The sequence below is a fragment of the Rhincodon typus genome, chromosome 7, assembly GCF_021869965.1.
Source record: "Rhincodon typus isolate 14 chromosome 7, sRhiTyp1.1, whole genome shotgun sequence".
NCBI lineage: Eukaryota > Metazoa > Chordata > Chondrichthyes > Orectolobiformes > Rhincodontidae > Rhincodon > Rhincodon typus.
This window is the reverse complement of record NC_063338.1, coordinates 23,143,981-23,170,514: the sequence shown is the minus strand read 5'-3', so window position 1 is coordinate 23,170,514 and position 26,534 is coordinate 23,143,981. Positions and strand designations below refer to the sequence as shown.

The 26,534-nt window shown below is 39.8% G+C and overlaps 1 protein-coding gene across 1 annotated transcript in view; it reads left to right on the top strand.

Annotated features, from left to right (window-relative positions):
- Positions 1–26,534, top strand: part of LOC109912343 (unc-80 homolog, NALCN channel complex subunit) — a 244,990-nt gene that overhangs the window by 91,705 nt on the left and 126,751 nt on the right. Inside the window, exons 22-28 of the mRNA XM_048599053.1 lie at positions 6,511–6,683; positions 12,586–12,798; positions 16,463–16,598; positions 20,395–20,528; positions 20,769–20,934; positions 22,906–23,112; positions 23,206–23,303. Of these exons, the coding sequence (XP_048455010.1) occupies positions 6,511–6,683; positions 12,586–12,798; positions 16,463–16,598; positions 20,395–20,528; positions 20,769–20,934; positions 22,906–23,112; positions 23,206–23,303 (1,127 nt within the window). The remainder of the gene's footprint in view (positions 1–6,510; positions 6,684–12,585; positions 12,799–16,462; positions 16,599–20,394; positions 20,529–20,768; positions 20,935–22,905; positions 23,113–23,205; positions 23,304–26,534) is intronic.

Below are 26,534 nucleotides of genomic sequence, written 5' to 3'. Positions count from 1 at the left end.
TGAATGAATAAAGAAAAAAGATCAGATAACTAATGTTCAATCCAGTGTCATTAACGTTAATATCGTAATTAAGATATGTTTTGCTTCAGGCTTTCTTGCTTTCCGTTTTCATCTTAGCACTGACCAATCATTAGTAGTGACTTGCATGTCATCTACAAAGTTACCTTCATAGGGAGGGCTATTATATTTGCTTGGAAATTAAGCTTTCTGGAAATGTATATGAACAGAGTAGGAGCAAATCACCAGCATAAGCAGCATGGTGCATAAGATTATGAGTCAGTTGCCATTTCTTTTGGCATTCTCACAAATTGCAACTGGTATGTAGGAGTTAAAGAGTGTGTTTAATAACTGGGTAACAAATTGATTTTTCAAACAAAAAACTCAGATCATATAGACCAATCTTTAACCATTTTGCTACTGTAGGTCTTTGTTATTAATTGTGAATGGTACATCAAGTATAACCATGATTCAGGTCTGTAAATTATCACATATGATGTGTAATGATTTTATATTGACCATTCTACTGCAATAACTAACAATTCTCTCCAGTCTGTGCCATGCACGAAAATATAGCATATTACGTTATTCCAGAGGCAAGTTAGAATGCCAATTTACATGGGACATGAGTGTCTTCATATCAGCATTTTCATACCAACATGGAATTCCAGCAGATATTAAACAGACAAACTAAAAGTTCACTTCACTTTGCATTTCTTTCACCACATCGATGTCATTCCCAATGGGATTTAGGTACATTATTTGTGTCTAAGAGATTGGTAATCCACAAAGTGGGAACACTCAGTGCAGATCAGATGCAAGGCTGGCTTAGTGAGGTTGGAAATTGCAGTGTCTGTAGCCACCATATTGTAATCCTTCTTGGATATAGAGGTGATGGTAGACCACTGGAAGTTTGGAAATGTTCGTGGTAAAAAAACTTTGAGACAAAATCATTTGGTGTTTCTGAATGTATGGGTAAATAAATGAAAGAGAGCATGAATTTATAATGGAAAATTGCACTTGAGTAGCCTGATCAAAGTCCTTTATGCAAAACCTAAGGAGAGTTGATGTGTATAATGCAGTTCATGTATACATAGACTCTCAACAGGCTTTTGACAAAGTACGATAACATAGATGCATCAGTAACATGGAAGCCACAAGACTACAATGACACCATGGATTAATGATGAGCTAAGGAGCAGACTATAGACAGTGGTAGTGAACGGCTGTTTTTCAGACCAGGTGAAAATAGCCAACTGCTCCTTTACATTGAAGCTTTTGCTTTCATTCATTGATGGTGATACCAGCACTTATTGCCTGTTACCAATTCTCCATATAAATCATTAAAATGTTAAGCTGAGAAGGAGACCCTTCAATTATGGACTAGGATCTTCCAATTCATTCTATCTAGAACTTTCATAACCCTTTTTACACTAGTTAGAAAGCAGCCCTAACTATCAAATCTTTCCTATTAACTAAAATTCTTCAAACTAGATAACACCTTCACAAATCTCCACACTATCCTCTTGACTGCAATCGTATCTTTCCTAAAATGTGTTCACGATACGTGTTGCTCCAGATATGACCTAACGCTTGTTTTATGGAGTTCCAGAATATCCTCCCACTCTTAGGCCTTGCACCTCAGCTAATAAGGACAAGTGTTCACCTTACTTAGCTATCCATCCCCCTTCAGGAATTAGTGGATTTCCACCCCACTGCTTCTCTGTTCCTCTACAATTCTCAGTCCGCCATCATTTATTATATGTTATTTTCCTCCGTTAGCGTTCGCCAGGTGCATTTCCTCGTACTTGCCCAGATAGAAATCCATTTGCTATTGTTTCACACAACTGACTAGTCCATTGATAACTTCCTGTAGAGTTTAGCTTCCTCCTTCATTATCATCCACATAATTCTCATAGAATCCCTACCGTGTGGAAGCAGGCCATTTGGCCCATCAAGTTCAACCCAACTCTCCAAAGAGCATCCCACCCTATCCCCATAACCCCACATTTCACATGACTCAATCTACACAGTTTGTACATCCCTGGATACTATGGGCAATTTAGAATGGTCAATCCACCCAACCAGCACATCTTTGGACCATGGGAGGAGACCGGAACACTTGAAGAGAATGTGTAAACTTCACACAGACAGTCGCCAAAAGTGGAATCAAACCAGAGTCCCTCGCACTGTGAGGCAGCAGTGCTAACCACTGAGCCACTGTACCGCCCCAATTCTCTACTAACCTTTTAGTTATACCATTTATATTCAAGTCCAAATCATTGATATGTACCACAAAAAGCAACGTACCCACTTCCGAGCCTGGTTGAACCCCAATTCCAGTCAGAAAAGTATCTCTTGACCATTAAAATCTGTTTTCTCCTCGTCAGCTAATTTTGAATTCAACTTGTCACTCTGTCATGGGTCCCATGGTATTTTACTTACTGCCTACTTTGCCTTGTGGGGCTTTATCAAAAGCCTTGCCAAAATCCATATAGACTATATTCAATGTATTGCCCTCATTGTTACCTCCTGAAAAGGTTTAATTATCTTAGTCAGCACAACTGTCCCTGAACAAATCCAACCTAATTGTCTTTGATTAAACTGTGTCTTTCTAAGTGAAGATTTATGCTATCCCTCAGAATTTTTTCCAAAAATCTCCCCATTGAGGTTCAGTGCAAGCCTGTAATTACTCTATTTATTTCTTTTTCGCATTAGCTGATGTCGCAAGGACCAGGGGCATAGACTTGAGGCTTTGGGGAAGCGATTAAGGGAATGTCTTGAGGAAGGGCATTTTTGTATGGATAGTAGTAATGACTTGGTTCTGTAAGTAAAAGTAATTCCAGCGAGTCTCCAAAACTTTGAAATTGCAAATTAAATAATATTAATTAGTCCATAATCAATTATATTAAAATGGCTAGAGTAAAAGTATTCCTGATTAGATTTTACTTGTTAAACATTGTCGGATCAGGTTAGTGATTGGATTTTGTTCACTACAAGATCCTTGATTGGGGTTGTCAATCTTCGCCAATCAGGAGCCCTGGCTGACAGATATAAACAGGGGATTTAGAATCTCCTCCATTCAGGGGACTGACTCTGAGTTGGGTGGCCACAGCCAGTACACTGTGCACATGTAAATAAAGGGTGACTTGGTAATGGGATACTGGCCTCTGTGCAGTTATTTCAGATGGCATGATTCTAATTCCATTGGAGAAAACATATGTAATAATTCTATCATTAAGAGTAGCGTTAATGGTCTTGTGGCATACAGCTACACCCGCACATGGCACCATAAAAAGTTTACCAATGTAAGTGGAACTTCGTGTTTTTCAACACATTTTTATAAGAGATGAGGAAGGTCAAGTAGATGTTTGTATACATTGGTAATCAAAAACCACTGAACAACATTCCTCCAAGAATCCACAGGGAATGTTCAATTTCACAGAAGAATTAAAGACCACAAAATTGGACGGGGTCCAAAAATGGGCAGAGGGATTATGATGTAGATTACCCAGCACTCATTGCTACTGATGCAGGCATAAGAACATAGGAGTAGAGAGTCTGCCATTCAACCACTTAAGGCTATCCTGCTGTTTAGATTATGACAGATCATCTACCTCAAAGCCATATTGTCATGCTTGTAATGGACCAGACCAAATCACCTCAAAATATATTAAGAACATAGCCTAGACTCCAACATTTTCATATTTTTGAAGGCAACTGTAAGGCATTGTGTTCTAATGGAATTTGATTGGTCGAACTACCAGGTTTGAAGCAAAACACACTTTATTCTTAAAATACAAACAAAAGAAGGAAGAATTGGTCTAACTTTAACTCTTTTGGAAAACTTAGCAGAATAATAGATTACTTGACTACTAAACAGCCATTGTTCCAATATAGTAACATCCAATAAACACACCCTTGGCAAAGGCAAATTCAGTAAAATAGATTGTCCCTCATGCAATTCTCTGGTCCAGGAGGAAAGAACATCAAGAAAAAACCTTGCGTGTGTATATGTGTGTATGTGTGTGGGTGTGTGAGTGAGATAGAGAGAGAAAACTTAACTTCTTTTCCTGCAGCAGAGAGAGTTGTATAGCAGCTTCCAAATCCCAACAGCTACTGCAAGTTAAACTAAAACCTTGGTTCTGTGGGAGCTTGACCCCATTCCTTCATGCTGCTTCTATTGTTACAACATTTTAAAAAACCCCAAGACCTCACAAGCTGTTTACTTTGTTGACCTGGAACAGCCCACTCAGACCTCTATCTCAACCTTCTTTCACAAAAACAATCATGGCAAAATGCACCTCTTAAAGCCACAGTATTGCCGCATGCTATCGTCACATCCCCTGATGTTATTGGTTCCGTTGCAGATTAATTGATTGAAATTGTATGTTATGATGAGTCAGCAAAAAATTTGTCAAATTACTACTCTGATAGCAGTGTAATATAGTCCCATGTCTGTTATTGGTCTAAGAATTGCCAAAGTCAGAAGTCACACGACACCATGTTATAGTTCCACAGATTTATTTGAAATCATAAGCTTTTGAAGCGCTGCCCGTTCATCAGGTGAAGTGGAGGGTAGCGTACAGGCACAGAATTTATAGGTGGAGAGATCATTGCAAGATAATTCTAGGGCATTAAATGTGTCAAAAGATAGTACAAATGGTGCGAGTAGAGTATCGACGGGTCTTTGCAAGTGATCAAAAGTGTCAAACGGTGTGTGTAAAGTGTCAACAGCTGAATAGCAAGCGAAGGGATGATCTATAATCCAATTAATTGAGGCAGAGAGATAATTACAAAAAATGAAAAATAAGATGGTGCTGGAGACAAACCAAATGGCTGGAATAACATGATAGATAGAAGAGTCACATGACGAGGGTCTAACCAAAGTAACAAGTAATCCAAAACTGTACAAACTAATTAGGGTAGAGAGGTCATAATAAGTTGTCGAGGCGATGGTGTCAAAACAGAACAGAAAGGATGATTTTACAAACACAGAACAATATAGTGGGGTCACATGTAGCGTGACATGAACCCAACACCACGGTTGAGGCCATCTTCATGTGTACAGAATTTGGCTATCAGTTTCTGCTCAGCAATTCTGCGTTGTTGTATATCTTGAAGGTTGCCATGGAGGATACTTACCCAAAGATTGGAGACTTAAGATCTTTGACCGCTGCAGTGTTGCCCAACTGGGAGGGACTACTCCTGCCTGGCCATTGAATACTACCATCACACGTGGGAACACCACCCACCATGTACATGGTGTAGGTACTTGTGACTTGGCCGATGTAGACCCCTCATACGCTGCAGGAAATGATGCCCCAAGGCATGGTATATCAGCAAGACCATGCAGACACTATGACAATGGATGAACAGACACCACGCAACAATGGCCAGGCAGGAGTTTTCCCTCCCAGTTGGGGAACACTTTAGCGGTCAAGGACATTCAGCCCCTGATCTTCAGGTAAGCATCCTTCGAGATGCACAACAACACAGAATCACCAAGCAGAAACTGATAGACCTGTCGCGTTACATGTAACCCCACTGTACTGTTCTGTGTTTGTAAAAACTTCCTTACTGTTCTGTTTTGACACCATCACCTCGATAACTTGTTATGGTCTCTCTACCTTAATTAGTTTGTCCACTTTTGGATTACTTGTTACTTTGGTTAGACCCTCGTCATGTGACTCTTATACCGATCATGTTATTCCAGCCATTTGGTTTGTCTTTAGCGCCATCTTATTTTTGACTTTTTGTAATTATCTCTCTGCCTCAATTAATCAGATCACAGGTCATCCCTTCACTTGCTATTCCGCTGTTGACACTTTACACGCACCATTTGACATTTTTGATCACGTGCAAAGACTTGTTATTCAGCCTGTCAGCCATTTGTACTATCTTTTGACACTCTAAATGACTTAGAATTATCTTGCAATGATCTCTCCATTTATAAACTCTGTGCCTGTATGCTTCCCTCCACTTCACCTGGCAAAGGAGCAGTGCTTCAAAAGCTTATGATTTCAAATAAACGTGTTGGACTATAACCCAGTGTCATGTGACTTCTGATTTTGTCCACCCCAGTCCAACTCTGGCACCTCCACATTAGGAATTGCCAAATTTCCATATAAGCACTTCGGTCTGATTAAATTTAACTTCTTTTTAGCTTTACCATTGTAAATAAAGACACAGAGATAACAAGGTGTAGATCTGGATGAACACAGCAGGCCAAGCAACATCAGAGGAGCAGGAAAGCTGACGTTTCGGGCCTAGAGCCTTCTTCAGAAATGGGGGAGGGGAAGGGGATTCTGAAATAAATAGGGAGAGAGGGGGAGGTGGATAGAAGAAACGTCAGCTTTCCTGCCCCTCTGATGCTGCTTGGCGTGCTGTGTTCATCCGGCTCTACACCTTGTTATCTCAGATTCTCCAGCATCTGCAGTTCCTACTATCTTTAAATAAAGACACAGTTATGTTTTAATTATGAAATTTGATACTTTTTTTATACTTTTGCAGGCTGTCGTAGCTTTGAAGAACACCTTGCAGCCAGTCAAGAAGGAAGTAAAAACAAAAATATTGTGAATCTTGGAGCGATCAGACAGGGCATGAAACGGTTCCAGTTCCTTTTAAATTGCTGTGAACCTGGTACAATTCCTGATGCTTCGATCCTAGCTGCAGCTCTTGACCTGGTAAAAGAAAAGCTTTGTCATTTGTCCACCAGTTTCTGTATTAGGGAATGTGGTAATGCAAGTTATTTCTAGAAGTTTTTAAACTTTCACTTTTAAATGTCAAACGGGAGTGAAGAACTAACCAGCATAAAATGCAGCTGAGGGTTTAACAACGCTGCATTTAGGACGAAGTTAAATACGTGAGGAAGAAAGGAATTAAAGAATACACTGGTAGGGCAGGACAAGGCTTGTACAGAGCATAAACATCAATGAAGATCTGTCAGGTCAAATGATCTTTTTTTATGTCCTGTAGTTTCTGTACAACATTGTTAACTGTTTACAAAATCATAACTGTGGGTGTATTTTGTTTTTATAATTTCACTTTATAATCTCATTATAACTTGTAAGCAGTAGAGTTCTTACAAACAATAAAAGATCATTGGATGAACAAGCCTGCCCTACAGAACAGCAGTGCCTGGAGCTTCACGATTAGACATCCATTCTGACCAGCATACATGTCCACCTGCCCAACACCAGTCCCATCATTCCCTTGGAGAGGCAAAGAAATGGGGGGAAAAAAAATCATGTGGCCAATCAGGGAAACAAAATTATGGGGAAGTCTGCTCCAATCCATTTAAACAATTAAAATTAGTCCAGGAGACTATTTTGACCAAATTGACATGTATGTTTGTAAAATGTGGTCTTCTCAATTCAGCATGGATTTGTAAAATTTGGCAAAATCTAATTTAATTGGATTTTAGGTGGTAACTAACATAGGAGAGAAGGTGGTGTTTATGCAACTTATTTATATGGACATACAAAAAGCATTCACAAAAAATTTATGTAGGAGCCTTAACAAAAGTGTCTGCATATTACTGGAGGTAACCTATTGATTTAGATAGGAGTGTAGGAGACAGAACCAGTGGACATATGCTTAATTTTTCAGGATGTGACTGGTTATGTTCTCCAAGCACCTAAATGAGAGCCACTAAATTTTCAAAATATTTATAAATAATTTGGAAGAAAGACCAGAGAGATTGACATCTAAGCCTGCTGATCCTACTGATTTAGATAACACAATAAACTTTATGGTTTGCCACAGAACATTGCAAAGGAACATTGATGAATTAAATGAATGACTAAAACGGTGGTAGATGAAATTCAATGTGGGTCATTGAGATCACAAATTTAGATCTTTGATCTTCATCTGATGTAACCATTCCACTGGTTATCTAAGCACTGATCTAATTTTTCCCCAGTTTTCAATTTGAAATGACTTCTTCAGGAAATACAAGAAACACAATGAGACTTTAAAAATCCTCTACCCTCTATCAAATCACTCAGAAGTCTACACAATTACAATAAGAAAAGAACTAGCCATTTAACCCTTTCTGAATAACCATTTTTTTAATATATTCATTCATGGGATTTGGGTGCCTCTAGCTAGGCCAGAATCTATTGCCTACAGATAATTACCCTGAAGAAAGTGGTGGTCGAACTGCACTTTTGAACGTTGCAATCCTTGGCATGTAGAGACCAACATTACTGTTAGGAAGGGAGTATCATGCTTTTGACTTAGTGACAGTGAAAGAATGATATAGTTCTAACTCAGGATGGTGGCGGTTATGTTGGTGTAGACTCGATGGGCTGAAGGGCCTTTTCTGCACTATATGACTCTATGGTGGTCAGCTTTGAATGGAACTTCCCGTAGACAGTCCCCCTTGCAGTCCTGCTTGGCAATTTTTCCAAAGCTTCTAAATCACTTACATTTTGGAATTGAACTTGAGTCTCATTGGAGTTTTGTACAAAAATTAAATGGTGTGATTTATTTTTTGCGAAATATTTATGTAATCAACTAAGTTCCCATTTTAGATCAGCTTATTCAGCTTTAGTGTCACAAGTTTAATAGCGTCACAACTTACACTTTAATGTTTTGTGACAGAACTGACAAACTATATGTGATATAACTTGTGCTATATTGGATCAGCCTCTCACACTGACCCAGCCTGTTTCCCGCTCCCTAAGCCTTGCTTACAGACTCTGACCCTCCTATTCTCTGTTTGTCTTCCATTCTCTGCTTCCCTCCCTGACTCTTCCACTTGTCTTGCCCCTACGTGACTCTATCATTTGCAGCTGCTGTTGCTCACTTCTCCCAACTTGCTGCTCTGCTCCTGAGCCCTCATTCATTGCAATGAGAGGAAACAGCGAGCAAAATATTCAAGCAGGGAAGTGGTAAGTAAGGTAGTCCAGTAATGAATTGGTGAGCTAGACAGTTCGGCAAAAAACTGGCAAATGGGAGAGTCGGGCAATGAAGTAACAGATGAAAGAGGGTTGGCAAGAGAGAGAGAGGGTTAACATGGCCTGTGCTAGAGACAGCAAGCAGGAGGTATGTAGAAAGAGTTAGCTGATTTTGTTTACATGTTTAAACTGATTACATTTTAAAAGTAACTGCATTAGTTAATGTAGTCATGTGCAGTATTTCAATTTGTATTGTATAATGTTTATTTTTCCGATGGGAAATATGTGAAAGAAGCTAACTACAGATTTTTACATTGGTTGTCAGGGGAAGACCTGATTTGCTTAAGGACATTTCCCCCTTAAAGTTTTACTTATCAGAAACGCAACTGCAACTTTAGAGGGGTTGCACCTTGTTTGCTTTGGGTACAATTTCTGGTAGCTTGGTGGTTGTCGGGGGTCTTAGCTGTGTCTGTGCAATACACCTGACCCAGCCATCAGGACAGCATCCGAAGGGCTGAGCAATTTGCACAGGAGAGTGAAGGATCCAGGCATTTTGAAGGGATTTCAGACACAACAAAAAAACCAAAAGAACTGCGGATGCTTGAAATCTGAAGCCAAAACCGAAATTGCTGGAAAAGGTCAGCAGGTCTGGCAGCATGTGGGGACAGAAAGCAGAGTTAACATTTCAGGTCGAGTGACCCATCTTCAGAACTGATGGTAGCTAGGGAAAGGATGTTTTTTATGCAGAAGACAGGGTGGGGGAAGAGTGCAGTAGTAAACGATGGGTGGAGATCGAGCCCAAAGAAAGAGAGAAGAACAGTCGGACAGACAAAGGATTGGTTAAAGGTCAGTCTGGGGGAAATCGTTAGCTGCTAATGGGGACTATTAGTGGTTGACAATGGGTTTTTGCAGTAGCAGCCCATGTGATGATAAGGTCTGGTGTCAGGAGGCGGAGGGGGGCAGGGGTGGGGGGGTAGTTGGGGCGGAACAGAGCATGGAGAAAGGTGCTCAAGGCCTAAAATTGTTGAATTCAATGTTAAGTCCAGAAGGCTACAGAGTTCCCAAGTGGAAAATGAGGTGCTGTTCTTCCAGCTTAAACTTCGCTTCTCTAGAGTGCTGCAGCAAGCCCGAGACAGAGACATTTACCAGGGAATATTTCATATTCCTTTGAGAGAATTTCATATTACTTTGATTCCTCAGTCCTTTGCCTAGGAACACAATTCAATACCTGGGACCAAGCAAGAGCAGGTGTCATGGCAGAGGTAAAGGTGCTGCAATTGTTCACAATTAACACAATCCTCACAGACGGTGTAGTCAGATCAGTGAACAGCCTGCCTCCACCTTCTCCAAGGCAACAAGTCAACTGCATGGCAATGTTCAACACTGGAGGACACCATGCTGGCTAGAACAATAAATTGTGCCACAGTGGTGTTGCAATACATTAGGTATTATACAGAACTGGATTACACATGAATAAAATGAAGACAAATCTAAAAAATAATTGATTACATAATAGATATAAGATGATTGAAGGCATTAGTTGGTAAGATGTTGTCATTTTCTTACCAGAAACTGAGCACAGTGTCTAGTAAACTTTGGTTATGTGTCACAGGCAATCAAGTGGATATAATGTTGTGACTTCGATATCTCAAACCCCTTCCATCCCCTTCCAGGTCAATGCTCACGCTCTTCCAAGACAGGTGTCTTGTCAAGTGATGTTAGATACACAGAGTGTGATGGCATCCTGCAGGGAATCATAAGCGCCTTGGCGTCTACATCGTGTGCTTTGTCTCTGAGGCCCTGCCTGTGTTCTTGTGTCACCTTCTTCCTACAACCCAAACCACCTCTTCCTCACACTCTTCTGGCTCAGTGTCAGAGTCCTTTGAGCATAAAGCTATGTAGCATGCAGTGTACCCTACACAGTCCACACTGCAGACCCCCACTGAAAGGTCAAGGCCAGTGGCCTCGGCCTGCTCAAAGCAAGATCAATATGAAGGTGCCTTTCATTGTATGTTCTCTGAGCCTTTGTTTTCAGCTGCTGCAGCGCTGTGAGCAGCCACTTCTTTAAAGAATACCCTTTATGCCTGAGTATCCATCTGTGCAGCTGTGTGAGAGATTGTGTGAACATTCATTTGCAGCCTTGAGTCGTGACAAATAAATGAGTCATGACATTTACCAGGGTACAGGCGCAGACATGAAGGAATCTTTTATGATGGTTGCTAGGCAGCCGTTTTTTGATGCCCTTTAAGATTATGCCTGGTCTCCACTCTGCATGACAGTCCTTATTGCAACGTGTGTACAGTCAATCACATCCAGCGGCTGTGGAAAGCATACTACAGAGGCAAATCCTGTTGCCCTCCCTGGCTGAGATGTTATGTCAATGTCATTAGAGACATAGTGGACCTACTCTGACCACCCACTCAGTCACACAGTGACAGTGGACCCTTCAAACTGATCATGAAAATGGGAAAGGCCATGCTGAGTTTAGCACTCCTGGCAGTGAATGTGTTTGGATTGATTTTGGCTACAGGTCTTCATGCAGATGGACACACAGCTTGGGACACAAACTCTCTGAACCAATGTAGCCTCCTTCTGCATTGTCTCTTTTTCTCATGTCTAGGTAAGTGAACCTGTTTCTATAAGTCCTTAGAGGTAGCTACCATCTGAACCTGCGACGCCTCATTCTGGCAGGTACTTGGTGTTAAGCTTCACAAACACTAAAATACCCTCTGCTCCTCCACAATTCCTAGTTTCTCATCAAAAAGATATTCCAGGTCTTTGTTTTTCAGATCCAAGTTGGATGACGTCCCAGTTATACATGTTGAACACCATGGCACCCCTCCAGTTTTAGGCACTGACTTAATCTTTCAATGTTTCTTTGCAACTTGCTGCTCGTAAGTCACTTACACTTCTGAAACTGGCAAGTAGATGACAAAATGACCAACATTTTGATATTTAGGTCATTGAGGAAGAGGGTTTAGAAGTACTCAACATGGCCTGTTGAATGTCCTTAACTATAAATTGGAAAATAAATTCATGTTAGATGTGAAAAATTTTGAATATTGATTATAATTTGAGTGGCCTTTTAAAATGCAATTTTTTATTATAGATCCCTTAAAATGGAAATAATTCAGTTACTCTTTATTTGGTAATTATTCTGGAAGTTTAAACAAATTTAGATCATAGTGCCAGACTCATCTTTTGGCTGCCAAATGACTTGGTGTATTGCAGTTCCAAATTTTATTGTGAAAATTATTATTGCGTACTGGCTTGGGAAAGAAATTTGATTGCACAAAAACTTTTACAACTGTGATCAATTTGATGCATTAAAAATCTGAACATGTCAGACCAAAAGTTAGATATCTTGACTGTAATGTCATATTGACCACTAGATTTCTTTATAAGTACCAGTGAAAATGTAATAAGTGAACCATATTTTCAAAACATCATTGTTTTTACCCACAGGACATGGCAAGCAGCGGCAAACTATTTTTTTAACATCTGCTTCGCATTTCAGTTGAAGGGTTGAATGTAATTAATTGATGACTTCGATTTGCACATCTCTCATTGAACACCTTTTTAAAGATTTTTGCACAACCAGCTAGCATGCAAGACAACACTTTTTGCTATATCTCGGTACATGTGACAACAATAAATCAAGCTCAAACATTTTCTTCCCACCTAGGAAGCACCAGTGGTAGCAAGGGCAGCACTATTCCTGGAGTGTGCCCGGTTTGTACATCGTTGCAATCGAGGAAACTGGCCAGAATGGATGAAAGGACACCATGTAAATATCGCTAAAAAAGGTTTATCCCGAGGAAGATCACCAGTGGTTGGAAATAAGCGTAATCAGAAATTACAGTGGAAAGCAGCAAAACTCTTCTGTCAGTGGGGTGAGGTAAGAAAGGAACATTTGGCGTAATAAATAATATCAAAGAAATGAATGGGTGTATGTCTGTACTACTTTAGTAATATCTTTAAAAATGTCTCAAATAATGTGTACAGTTTTAAGCTCTCGTTTATCACAATGATACATGATACCTAGAGAACAATCAATGTAAATCTAACAGAAAAACACCACAGAAAGGGAGAGTTTGAGTTACAAGCAACTATTCTTGAATTCTCTGCAAAGCTTAATATTAGAATAAAGGGAGGGGGCCAAACCAATGCAAGGGAAACAGAGTAAGCATAGATTATTTGCACTGGCAGAAGGATTGGAGTTACAATTAATTTATCTGAAAATAAACATGCAATACATGGAAATAGGGATGAGAAGTTATTATGGTGGTATAGGAGGCCATTTGGAGCCAATACCATCGCTCAATTTAATGATCCTGTTAATGTTATTGCCTAATCTATCTCCATACCCAGCAAGTTCATTTCTCTTGAGCTCAGTCCAATTTCCTTCCAAAACCATCAAATATCTCCATTTCCGCTCCTTGCATAGACAGTAGGTTCCAGGCTATTATCACTCACTGCATAAAATAAGTTCTTCCTTGTATCTCCCTGTAATTCTTATCCAAAATTGTAAATCTCTGATCCCTTGTTTTGTATCAACAGCTAATCGCAGCAGCTTTTCCCTGCCCACGTTAACTAAACCTGCTATAATGTTGTACTCTTCTATTCAATCTGCCCTCATTCTCTTTTGCTTCAGGGAGAACAGCACTTTCTCCAACATAACCTTGTAATTGATTTCACTCATACCAAGAGTTTTTCTGGTAAGTGCTGTTTCTCAAGGACTATCCCACCCTTCCTAAAGCAATATTCTAAGGCCCAGATCACCCAATAGGCAGATAGTCATTGTAGCAGTGTAGTCTGGAGATGCACATTGGAACAATGCAGAAATCCTAATAGAGCTGATGCTGCAGGAAATGCCCACAAAGTTGAACTATCCAATACTAATTGCCTAGCTGTGGAAACCCTAAAACATCCCCTAACATTGGAATCTGAGGCCACCTTCACGCCCCCTCCACCACAACCCTTGACATTCCTGGAACTGACTGGCCTCTGACCCTCAACCTGACACCTCCCTGCTCACCTGGACCTGACATTGCACCCTCTCGCTCTTCCCCACCCCGCAAAAGCCCCCAATCCCCAACGCCAAGCTGTCCTCTCCTTCTCCAACTCAAACCCCAATGGATCCAACATTACCCAACTTGACTTGACACCACCACCATCCCTCCCACTTCACCTAACTGCTACTTTACACTCATTTGCCATCCTATCTCCCCTAACCCATCTCCTCATCCTGCTGTTGATACAAAACAAGGGATCAGAGATTTACAATTTTGGGTAAGAAATACAGGGAGATATAAGGAATATCCTGGCACCCTACACCCTTAACTTACTTTATAGATGTGCTTCCCTGAGCAGCTGTCCAAGTTTTGAAGGCCGTTAAATCACAGAACACAGCATGAACTAGTGAAAAAGGGGCATAGTTTCCACATTAATGCTCCTTGCTCCCGTCTTCTTGAACTCGTGGACAGCTGGGAAGTGTCCAGGTCTGGAAAATTCCACAGAGAAACTGCTCCAAGGTTAGTGGCTCATTTTAAAATGGGCAAGTTGGGAGGATATTCCAGAACTTTCTCTACTAACAATAATATGCATGCATATCTTTTGTTCATCAACCTATGCCTTGAATGAAATAGTTTTCCATTTCAACAGCACATTGCATTTATATATTGTCCTTATGCAGTAAGACAATACATGGCAAATCACAAGAATGTTGGAAAGCAAAATTCGACACAACGTTACGTAAGGAGTTATTAAGACAGATGAGCAAAAACTTGGTCAAAAAGATGGAGGTTTATCCAAGACATCTTAAAACAAGAAGGAGATGTCAAAAGTTGAATTCCAAACCTTAGGGTCTTGGTAACTGAAGACACAACAGTTAAAACTGGGAGCTTTAAAGATGTGGAATTGGAACAACACAGAGAGTTCAGAGCAGGAGATTACAGTGGTAAGGCCAAGAAAGGATTTCAAACTAAGGGTAAGAATTTTAAAATTAAGGTGCTACTTAATTGGCACCCAGTAAAGGTCAGCTCACACAGGGGCGATGGGTGATACATAATTTTTATTGCAAGACCACTACAAAAAGCAATGGAAAAGCAGACATCTATATCTCAATCCCAGTCAAATAAAAGGGATGTTATACCATTTGATGTAACTGAAGATATACAATTGCAATCTATCTCTTTTAAACCAAATTTAAGGAGAAATTTCTTTTTCATGGAATAATATTGTCTTCAATAATTTCCAGAGGGATGCCCTTACAAAGCTTTGGATGGAAATGAAACCCCACATACTGTATACAGAAATGTCATCCCATTTTTCAAAATGCCAGTGCAAATACATCTTAAAACATTTTGTTCTCCATGAAATCACTAGAGTAGCCTTTACCAGCTAAGTCAATCCACACTAAATAGAGAAACTTTCCCAAATGGAAGAGCGCGCAATTAACATTTTAGGATGACTCTATGTTATCCTACACGTTGCTTTGTCTGAATGACCATTCCTGGTGGGGTTTTATGATACTACAGCAAACTTTGTTTTAACCAGCACTTATCAACTGGCATTCTTGATAAATTGGCATACCTTTGTATACCTCAAATACTGCGATCTACCACGATGTCCAAGTATTTATGCTATAAATAAAGAATAACGCAGATGTGTATATCCCCTGCATTATGTTCCCATTATTTACTGTATGTTTTTACATTGATTTTAGCAGGTATGTTGGTGTTTTACATGGATTTTTTGAGGGATATTGATGTCTTGAAGCTTTGCTTGGTCAGGATTTACTGCATTTACATGGTCCTCTTGATTATCTAGAATATTTAATCAACTGGCACACCCCTGGTCCCACAGGTGCCAGTTAATAAAAAAGCTTGCTGCACCTAATTTTCCATGTTCCTTATAAGCATAATAGCAGATTGTAATTGTTCTGTTCAGACCTCAAGGACGAAGATGGCATGACAATAAAATACCTGACTAAAACTGCAATCCTGTCCAAGTTAGCAGTACATGATAACATCAATTCATTAGTTAACACTTTATGAATGAAAATGAATGATTGGAAAATCAGAGATTGATGCCCATAGTTCCTGGTTGTCCAGATTTTATTTTTTTCCACTTCACGTTGAATTGTGTCATTCAATTTTCCCTCCTTCCACTCAGTTTCTCCCTGGTATCTTATTGGAGAATAGGAACCTGCTATGTGGATCCACCGTGAAGGTCCTGCCTTCTCTAACTAGCCCAACATGTGGAAACCCTCAGATTGAACCACTGACAGCTGTCTCTCTCTCTCAGAGAGAGCAGCCCTATGGTCCTCTGAAACGACAGCAACTATACCTTTTACATGTGTGGGTAATATTCAACATGAAGCTGCACAGAGAGGGAAAGGAAAAACAGTGAAATAAATGGTCAACAATGCTTATAATTTGAATGTGTACCACAGTTACTGCTCAAGTGGAAATTGGTTTCTGTAAAAGTTTTACTGCTTGCAGTTCTTACGTAAATACTTTGATTGCTCTTCTGAAGCTTTGATTCTGGATTCATGACAGGCTATTGGGAACAGGCTGAATGAACTGTGTCACACAGAGAGTGAAAGCCCAGCAAACATATTGAGTTTCATTTATGATGATGAGACTAAACGAAGGTTGAGGAAAGAAGATGAAGAAGAAGACTACCTTGATGACAGTATGTCTGTGTTCTTTTATTTTAACAGTGGCAAACTTGCTGGAAAACTGAAATAAAAGCAAAATGCTCGAAGTACTCGGCATGTCAAGCAACAGCTCTGCAGAGAAGAACAGAATTAATTGTTTCAGATTGATAACCTATCATCAGAGCTGGAAAAGTTAGAGATAGGACAGTTTTTTTAAGCAAGTACAAAAGCAGGGCAGGGTGATGGGGTGTGAAATGGTGGTGGAAGATCAAAAGGGAAGGACTATTCTATGTGGTACCCAAGAGGGATGATCATACAAGGCAAGAGGGTTGGAAACGGATTAGTAAAGAAACAGAAGATGGGACCAGAATAAGTATAAATGAGAAAAGCAGAATATCTTCAACAGCTGCTATCCAAAATAAACATAATAGGCTCAGGAGTTATGATCTGCAGTGATTTAGTTCAGTGTTCTTGAGCCCAGAAGGCTGTAAAATGCCTAGTTGCAAGTCTAGTGTTGCTCCTTCACTCCAGCTACCTTTCATCTGAATCCTCTACTCATATCCCACTCTGATCTTTCTGTCCTCAGCCTCCTACACTGTGTCAATAGAATAGACTTTTGGAGAGCAAAAATGCTACACCTAGACCCCTCTTGGCATCCCTAGATACCTCCAATACTAGCTGAAATTTATCTCTGAATTTTTGGCCACCTTCTGCATCCTCCACAACTTGGCCTTCATGAGAGTGTAGCCCTTGTCACCAGAGTTTTGGCAATCACCTCGGGAGGAGAAGGAGGAAGATGATGATGATGATGGGAGGAGGCATCCAGCCCGTGATCTTTCTAGATAGGCTGTCCATTAACATGGAGCAGTTGCCATGAAAAGTGGCCAGGTCACTGTTGCTCCACACCTACATCTTCCCATTTGTTTGCAATTGCCAAAGTCTTGAAGTAACAGACATCACAGAGCTACTGCTCTGTATTCAATTTATCCAAAAACACCATCGTATTACATGAAATATTCAACTGTTCACCCTTGTGCTTTCTTTGAGCCTGTCTTGTGGATCCCTTTGCCTCACCTAGAGTTTCGGCACAATACTAACCCATGGCAGCAAGCCAGGAAGGCTTCTTACGTTCCCTTGAGGAGACTGCAGATGGCATTGTATGTCATCCTCCTGCAGCTCTGGGACCCTAGGACCTAGCTTCAAGCTGTACCTGTCTTGACATGGGCATCAGCAACATGGGCTGGCAACCCCTAAACTAGGTTCAGGGGTGAAAGTGAAATGGGTTGCAGAACGTGCAGAAGGCAGGAAAATAACTCATATTTGGTGGTAGAGCCTCTCTGATGGCCATTTCAATACTGTACAACACTGTGTACTTCATTGGGTGAAGATGAGGGTTTCTACTGTTGTTTCAGTATTGCTACCTTATAAAATGGACCACTTCAACCTGCAAAAGAGCATGAAGTATATGAGTGAGCATGTTTAGGTATGGCTTTCATTGCTGAATATTTAGGTGTAAGTGAAAGCTGAGAGATATGGGGCTAAGGATTGCAGCAGTGGTAAGTGTGTGAAGTTCAACTGGAGTGCATTTAAATTATATATGAGCCTGTATTGCTTAAAACAAAATTGTCAACGGTGAGGGCACGATGCATTGAGCTATATATGATGTTGGTGCTGGTGGGCTGTAGAAATTGACGAGCAGTTGATTGACCTTAGCCACTTGGTTGAGGTAATTGAACTTCTCCAAACACTGCCTCCAGCTCCTAAGATCCCATAGTTATGGCATTGATCTCCATTGCTATCTGCTCCCATAACCTTTGTATTGTCTGTCTAGAGTCTCAACCCTTGAAAACAGAGTATATTCTTTCAACCGTTTGCCTTGAGGCATCCATCAATCCATCAGAGAACCGAGGACCCGTTGCAATATTACTCGAGTTCTTCATACACTATAACTGTTTTCCAATCAGTTTAATGATCTTCGGTAGCCAAAGTGTTCCTACCCTTGAACATGCTGGCTTTAGAAGTGGAGATAAGCTTCAGTTGGTGTTTGCCTCACATGAATTTGATCCCTCCTGAGAGTACAGCCAACTATCATGTAAATGAGAAAGTGACACAAAGTACTTACTGCTTGCAATACTTTCAAATGATGCAGGTTAATTGAGTGTTGTTTTTCTCATGCCCATTTTTGAGTTTTATTCAGTTGTAGCCCAGAGGATTCTGTGCAAGGGCAAATTTTTTACCCTGTTGTGTTCTCTCTTCAGTTCAGGCTGTCAATTAGACTCTGAAACTCATCTGGAATCACATTGCTTACAATTACTACAGAGTTGTGCTATGAAATACTACTCTCATCTGAGAGATCTGGCATAAGAGAAATCTGACTTGAGGCATTTTCCATTGTAATGCGAAGTTACTTCTAGAAACTAAAGCATTCACGTGTCTCATAAGGCTAGTATTTTATTCTCAACAACAAAGTGCTTTGGGAAAAAGATACCCCTTCTGAATTTTGTATATTCCTGGAAACTATGGGGATTTTATATTGGGGAGTTGTATAAGGTATGCAGGTAATGTCGAATCTGAAATGGCTGAATTAATTCAGGAAATCAGGACAAAACCAACATTGAAAATTCAGAACTTGTATCTTAGCCATGAAAGTGCATTTTAAATAAATCTCTGAACTATAGAAATTTTCCCATGTTGCTTTGACTTGCCAGAGTACTGGTGTAGTGGGAGCTCAATTTATAGACTTTTCCAAATGAGGAGCCAGCGAGCTACTTCTTTGAGAAGGCTTGGAGAAATTAAATTTAGATTCTAGATGGTATGTGGTGGGAACATATTTCAAATAATAGGAGATTGGATTGAAACTGAACAGGAGCTGACTGCAGTTAAATGAATCGTATAGATCATAGCCCTTTACTTGTTCTTTCAATTCTAAGATCCTTATGAATACTGCTTTCGATTTTATTTCAATAGGGATGTGACAGTGTTATATATGTCCATGAAGATCATTTTAAATAACTACCACCAGGAAAATAAATACAACATAGCTTAATCAGTGTGGCTAAACATTTGATATATGACTTTTGATTCGGCGCAGGTGTCACATCAGTGTACAGTTATCCTGTATTCTTTTAGTTTGTTTGTTTACACACGTTAACAACCACAGAAATGTACAGGATTCTGAACTGGCAATGTACATTTGCACTTCTAAAAGAAACAAAATCAGATATGCATATATAAGAACAAGAGGCCAAATAGCTTTTGTAATTAATTTATAATAATAAAAAAAGTTAGAATGTCTATCCAGCAGATAAACTATTTCAGCTCAAGCTTTCAGGACAAATATGTGCCTTTAACTGAAAACTTTAACTGAAGCAAGACATTGCCACAAATGGTGAATGTAGCGAGGAATACCTATGCACTGGTGAGAAAATGCAGCAATGGGTGTACTTCTATTGGTGCTGGGATGATGATGTACTAATGAATACTTATGAGTTGGCCCTGGGGAAAGATTTTCCTGGGTTGCGGGATTATAGTTACGTAGATCGACTGGGGAAGCTCCTTGGAAAATGGCGGTGTTTAGGTAGAGTAACAAAAGAGAAACTATTCCTAGTGGCTGAAGAGTTGATAAACTGAGAGCACAGAATTTTAGTGATTAGCCAAAGAATAGATGACATAAGGAACAATTTTATGACAATGAGTATTTGGAATTGAAATGCTATATCTGATAAGGAAGTGAAAACACATTCATTAATTCTGTGGTAATTAAAACCCTCTTAAACTTCTCTGTTCCAAACCAATATTTCCTGACCTCCCATCATTCCAATGTTTTGACAGATACCGTTAATCCCACCAAATGTGGTTGTCCATTTGCATTAAAGATGGCAGCATGCCAACTTCTTCTAGAGATAACAACATTCCTTCGGGAAACCTTTCCCTGTTTGCCTCGACCACGTACAGAGCCTCTTGTTGTGAGTACTTTTAACAACTGTTTAGTACTGTGAGAAAAGCACCATGTCAAAGAAAATGTGACCAAGCCGCGCTACATTAAAGTCCAGAAGACAGAAAAACAAACACCAATTTCATGTAGTTTCTACTTAAATCACAATAAAATAAACACGTCAAAAACATGAGAACTTTCCACTCAGTTCTGTTGATTAAAAATAGTGCTTTCCATGTTTATCTGAATGATGTCTATTTCCTTACAACAGGATTTGGAAAGCTGCCGACTCCATCTGGATCCTGAATTAGATCGACATAGATATGAACGGAAAATCAGTTTTGCTGGAATTATTGACGATGAACAAGATTCAAAGGATTCACCTCACAGCAGCAGTCATACCCTCAAGTCAGATACAGCCTGTGAAGAGAAAAAAGGTCAGAAAGGAACTTTTTTATTATTATTTAGAAATAGTAATTTTTAATTAAGAATAACTACAACCTAATTATAATATCTTATTAAGACCTAACTGTAAGCAAGTTCTTGCAGTACATGAGGCACTGACCATTGCAGTTACTTTAACTTAGCACTCAAACCAGTGAAACTGTCTACAAATGAACAGGATGAATAATACACTTGCCCAGTCCTAATTCTTCAGTTACTGCTCATCAGGAATTACTACGGTTTTTAAAATACAGTAGCTCAATTTACTGCCAGTGGCAAGATAAAACACCCAATCAAACATTACGTGGTGTCCTCTTAATATTTGAGGTGGAGTGTGCTACAAGCTGGTGTTATAAGCAGGAATAGAATTGAAAAGGAGACTAAGGCTACTCTATTGCATAGAGTGTAAATTGCTTAAAATGTTGAAATAGCACAAAAAAAAGACTGCTTCTGGGCTACAACGATTTAAATTTCTACATCAGAGAGGTACTTTTTAAATATGAAAATGACTCCATGAATTTGATGTAAGTCATCAATTGCAAACGATGCACATATTTCAAAGAGCAAGAAGGGAGCTCCAAAATTCAGAGGAAGTTCAATGCAGCTGGATAGGACTCATATATAGCAGGAACCAATGGTAATTTTATCCTTGTCAGAAAGTAACATTCTCCAAGACAGTGATAACTTAAGTCTATGTATTTTTTTCAAAATATTTAGAAAACACAGTTCATAATATTTAGTTTAGACAGCATACAATGGTGTGTAAAGTCTTACAAATTTCTCCCAGCCAAAGGCATCTTTGGCAAGAATTTTTATTTTTCAATTTCTAGTGTTTGTACATTTTCATGTAATCAAAGGGATTAAGTTGCTTATCTCAACAGACTAGTCCATTCAGTTAAACTGCATCCGTCCAAATGCTTTAAACTCCTAGTAGAGTACTGATAATGCACAAAACAATATTGAATTTGCAAGTGAAAACCATTGAAAACATTTTGAAAACTTGGAGCCAAGGGAGAAGATTCCACACTGAATTTTGAAACTATGTGAAAACCCATTGCCTGACAGTGGGTCCTCCATAAGATCAACCCAGAGATAGACCAGCTTGGCACATCTGTGCAACTAAACACAGGCATGCTTTCCACGCAAGGCAAAGATTGGCTTTATGACAACTGTGTCACCGTCCCAATGCTTTGAAGAACGATTTACATATCTGAAGCAAGCTATTGGCAGCATCCAGGAAATTGGTGCTCGTGCATTTCATTCCCTTTTGTAAAACCATTTGTTACGTTCAACTAATCTGCCATTAAACAGTGTTCTCACCTGCTCCATTAAAAAGCACCTGTGTGGTCCAAAATTTTTAGTCAAACTTATTCTTCTGCCTTTAACTTGGTTACTTTTTGTCTGTTTATGCTTTTGATCATTGCCTTGGGATAATTGTCTATATTAATTGTATTACCAAAATGCTAGTTGAATAAAAGAATTTTCTGTAAATATGCTGAGTGTGCTTTCTCTATTATCACAAATAGAAGTGTTTAGCTATTATCTTTTTACATTAATTTTGTCCCCTTACAAATATAGAGCACTGTTCTACCTCCTGGTCAATTATATAATGAGAATTGAATTTAAAGACACCTTTAATTATATAAACCTTTATTTAAATAAATATACTATCATATTATTTGAATGGTCAATTTTATTTTAAATAGTATTAAATAATGTTTCTTCTTCAGATGAGATATAGTTTGGGAATTTGAAATTCCTTTTGTTTTTAACCCGGAGTTTAGAAAAATTCCAACAGAATAACTTCCCACCCCAATCAGTTGTGTAGTCCCACTTAATCCGTAAAATAGTAATTCTCATTTGCTTATCAAAACTGGTAAATAATTGATGGTTTGCCTTCATTTTGTGTAAGACATTGGTGTCAGTAGTACTGCAATTTGCAATATGTTGTATCATTATCTTAGGGCCGAGCAGAAAAGGAAGACCAGGAGGCTCACGCCTACTTCAGATAAAGGGGGCACGAAGCTTTCGAATAAAGAAGGGTGGTTCTTTGTCAAGCATACGCCGAGCTGGAAGCTTGAAGAGCACAAAGCTTTCACGGCAGGACTCTGAGTCAGAAAATGAAGAAGTTCTATTATCTCAAAGCCATGACACAGTTACTGACATTGGTAGTTTCTCAAGATATATCTATCTTCAAGCTATTAAACGCATGTTACATTTAGTGTGAAAATATTGCACTTTGATTTTTCTCCCTGTTTTAACAGGCAGCCCCTGGAGTACAAGTGAACCTAGTATTGAGCCAGAAGGTTTGAGCACAGTAGGAACAGAAGAAAATTACCATAGAAACATGACATGGTTGCCAGTATGTTTAAAGGATTTTTATTCGTATTTGCACCTATTTCAGGAGTGTCAAACTTGAAAGTCATTGCTTGTATGTGAGCCACAAATCATAGTAATGTGCAAAAAGGGATGATTATTAATAGATAACACATATGTTTGAATCATTATTTGTTTTACTTGCACGGACACTCCACTGAGTACACATTACGCTCTTGCTTTCTACAACAAAAATCACAATTGTGTATATACAGTGCATTAAAATATTCCACTTGGCTTTGCAGAGATATTATAAAACAAAATATGACACTGCATAAGGAAAAATTCATGCAGAAGACCAGGAGCCTATTTCAGCTTTGTTTCAGGGAAAGGGTTGTAATCAGTGGTTAAGGTACAGGACTTTTGGAAGCGACAGAAGGGAATGGTTCTTGTGTTCCTATTGTTCAATTGGAAGAAATTTCTGCTCATTCCATGCTGAATGTCTGACAAATAGGCTAACAATTTGGAGATAATAGAAAAGTTGAGAGACCATGGTGGTGACAAAGTTGTGCCAAGTGTCAAGCAGATGTTCATGTCTGTGGAAACTTCTCTGTTTTGGGCTAATGCCTCCTAGGGGCAGCATGTAGATGAGAAAAGGAAGGGCATTGGATAGATCATTTGGGGGACACCAGAGAAAATTGTGCAGGAGCCAGAAGGGAAGCCATTGCAAATTTTTCTCTGGCTGCAGTTTAATATGAATGAATCCAGGACAATGCAGCACCACACAAGAGGACAATGGGAGTGGTATTGGAGGACGATCGTGTTATCAAGTATGTCAAAGATTGAAAAGGATAAAGGTGAAATAACAGCACAGAGACTGGTATCCCATCAGCCAAGTCACCCTTTATTTACTTCTGCACAGTAAACTGGCTATGGCCAACCAGCTTGGAGTCAGTCCTCTGAACTGAGGAGATTCTAAATTTCCTGTTTATATTGGTCAGCTAGAGGTTTCCTGATTGGCCCAGGTTAACAACCCCAATCCAGGACCTTGTAATCAATGAGGTCCACCTGGTTCCAGTCACTACATCCCTCCACCTCCCCCGCACCCTGCCCCCAGCACGCCAAAACCTCGAAAGTCCAGGGATGTAGGCCTGGGGTCTTTCTCTTGTAGCTGCTTCTGCGATGTTTTCCCTCCAGGTCCAGTTCCTCTGATTCAGGCTCTGGCACGGGTGGCATATTCTGGACCATATCCTGTCTCTTCTGCCTGGAGCATCTCAGGTTTCCTCCTCGATATTAAGGCTGCATCCATCTTGGACTCCAAAGTTTCCTTGACAGTAGATGTAGGGGGAGAACCTATGGTTTCTGACAGGCCTTCTGGCTATTCTGAGGGGCCAGGTATGTTTTGCTCCTGGCTTGTTTGTGAGGTAACAGCTTTCAGGTGATCTTCAATTTGCATATCTGATTGCAAGTACTGCATTTGACGTTACGTTTGGAGGCATTAACTTTATACTGCACTTACTTGCCCTGTTTCCATTTGACTGTTCTGAAGAAAGAGAAGTCTCCATTTGAGTTTGTCTGAGGTTGTTTGTTCAGTCCAAGATTTTCACATTGCCTTATTACCTAAGTTTGGGAGGTTACGTGCAGTGAGCTCCCTAACACTACTGGTTGTAGAGCACTGTCATTTTGCTATGTGGGAATCCTGCATGTTTGTTCAGGCCAGCCTCACCTACCCAAACGTTGTAACTCATGGGTCCTGACCTCACATCCATCTCATCTTGTACCCATACAGGGCCATTTCTATGGTTCCAGCACCAAGCTTTGTTCCCCTCGAATTAAATGATCTCTCAGCATCTCAATCAGAGTTAATCCAAAATCATATGCCTCTAGCAATCATCTTAGCCTTGTCAAAAATCTGGATAAGGCTTCCCCTGGTTCTCCAAGTCCTGTTGAAGGGTGTAAACCTGAAACATCAACTTTCCTGCTCCTCTGATGCTGCCTGACCTTCTGTGTTCCTCCAGCTCCACACTGTATCGACTCCGACTTCCAAAATCTGCAGTTCTTGCTACCTCCAAATAAAACCAATAGCTTCTCAGGATTAGAAGAGGTTTGGGTCATAACATTCCTTAACCAACTTGGTCAACTCTAGGAAGGTTTTAGTGTCTGGTGCCTCTGGGAGAGTTAAGCCCCTTATAACCGAAAATGCTGCAGGTCGGGAAGCAGTAAGAAGGGTTCATCGTTGCTTTTCCTAACGTCATTAGCCTGGAAAAAATTTCACATTCTTTCCACGTACTGGGCCCAGTCTTTGACAACAAGATCAAATGAGTCAACCTTCCCAAATAAAAGTATGGTGCTAAAAGTGCTTACCCCAACTTCAAGATGACAATTACAAGTTCACGTTCTTCAGGCACATACTGTTATATCTCTTTACCTCTGAAATAACCACACAGAGGCTGGTATCCTGTCAACAAGTCACTGTTTATTTACTTGTGCATGTAAACTGGCTATGGCCGACCAGTTCTATGTCAGTTCCCTGAAGTGAGGAAATTCTAAATCCTCTGTTTATATTGGTCAGCCAGGGATTCCTAATTGGCCCAGATAAACAACTTCAATCAAGGATCTTGTAGTCAACAAGGTCCACCTGGTTCCAATCACTACAGTAAGGTTCATTTATCTTTGTGGAGATGTCATCAATAACCTTGTTGAGACTTGTCTCAATACCGTGGCAGCAGCAGACACCTGATTATACGGATACAAACATACAATTGCAGGAAAGATTTTGGCCAAGGTTTCACATTCAGCAATGAGATAAATAACCAGTTGTACTTCCTTTTGATATCATGAATGTTCCTGATATAGTCAGAATTTAGCAATGTCATTGGAATGCAACTGAGCAAGAGCGAGAAACGCAGGATGGAATAACGTTTGCAATTTATTCATGAGTTGAAGGGAAAAACAACCAGAATCTAGAATTAGGATTTGGAGTGATGACTGAGCAATTTTACAATCTTAATGAAGTACATGTCTTTTTCTTTTTTTTAACTGAGATTGATGAATTCTTCCGCCAATTCAATAGATGAATATTGACAAGATCAGCTTACAATCTAGGTTGATGTTATCTCATGTCTTTTTTTAGACCTAGTCTCAAGTTACAGTGCCAGTTGCAAATACTGCAATTGATGTTACATTTGGAGGCATTAACTTTGTGCTGCACTTACTGCCCTGTTGTCATTTGACTGTTCTCTGTTTGAAGAAAGAGAAGTCTCTATTTGGATTTGAC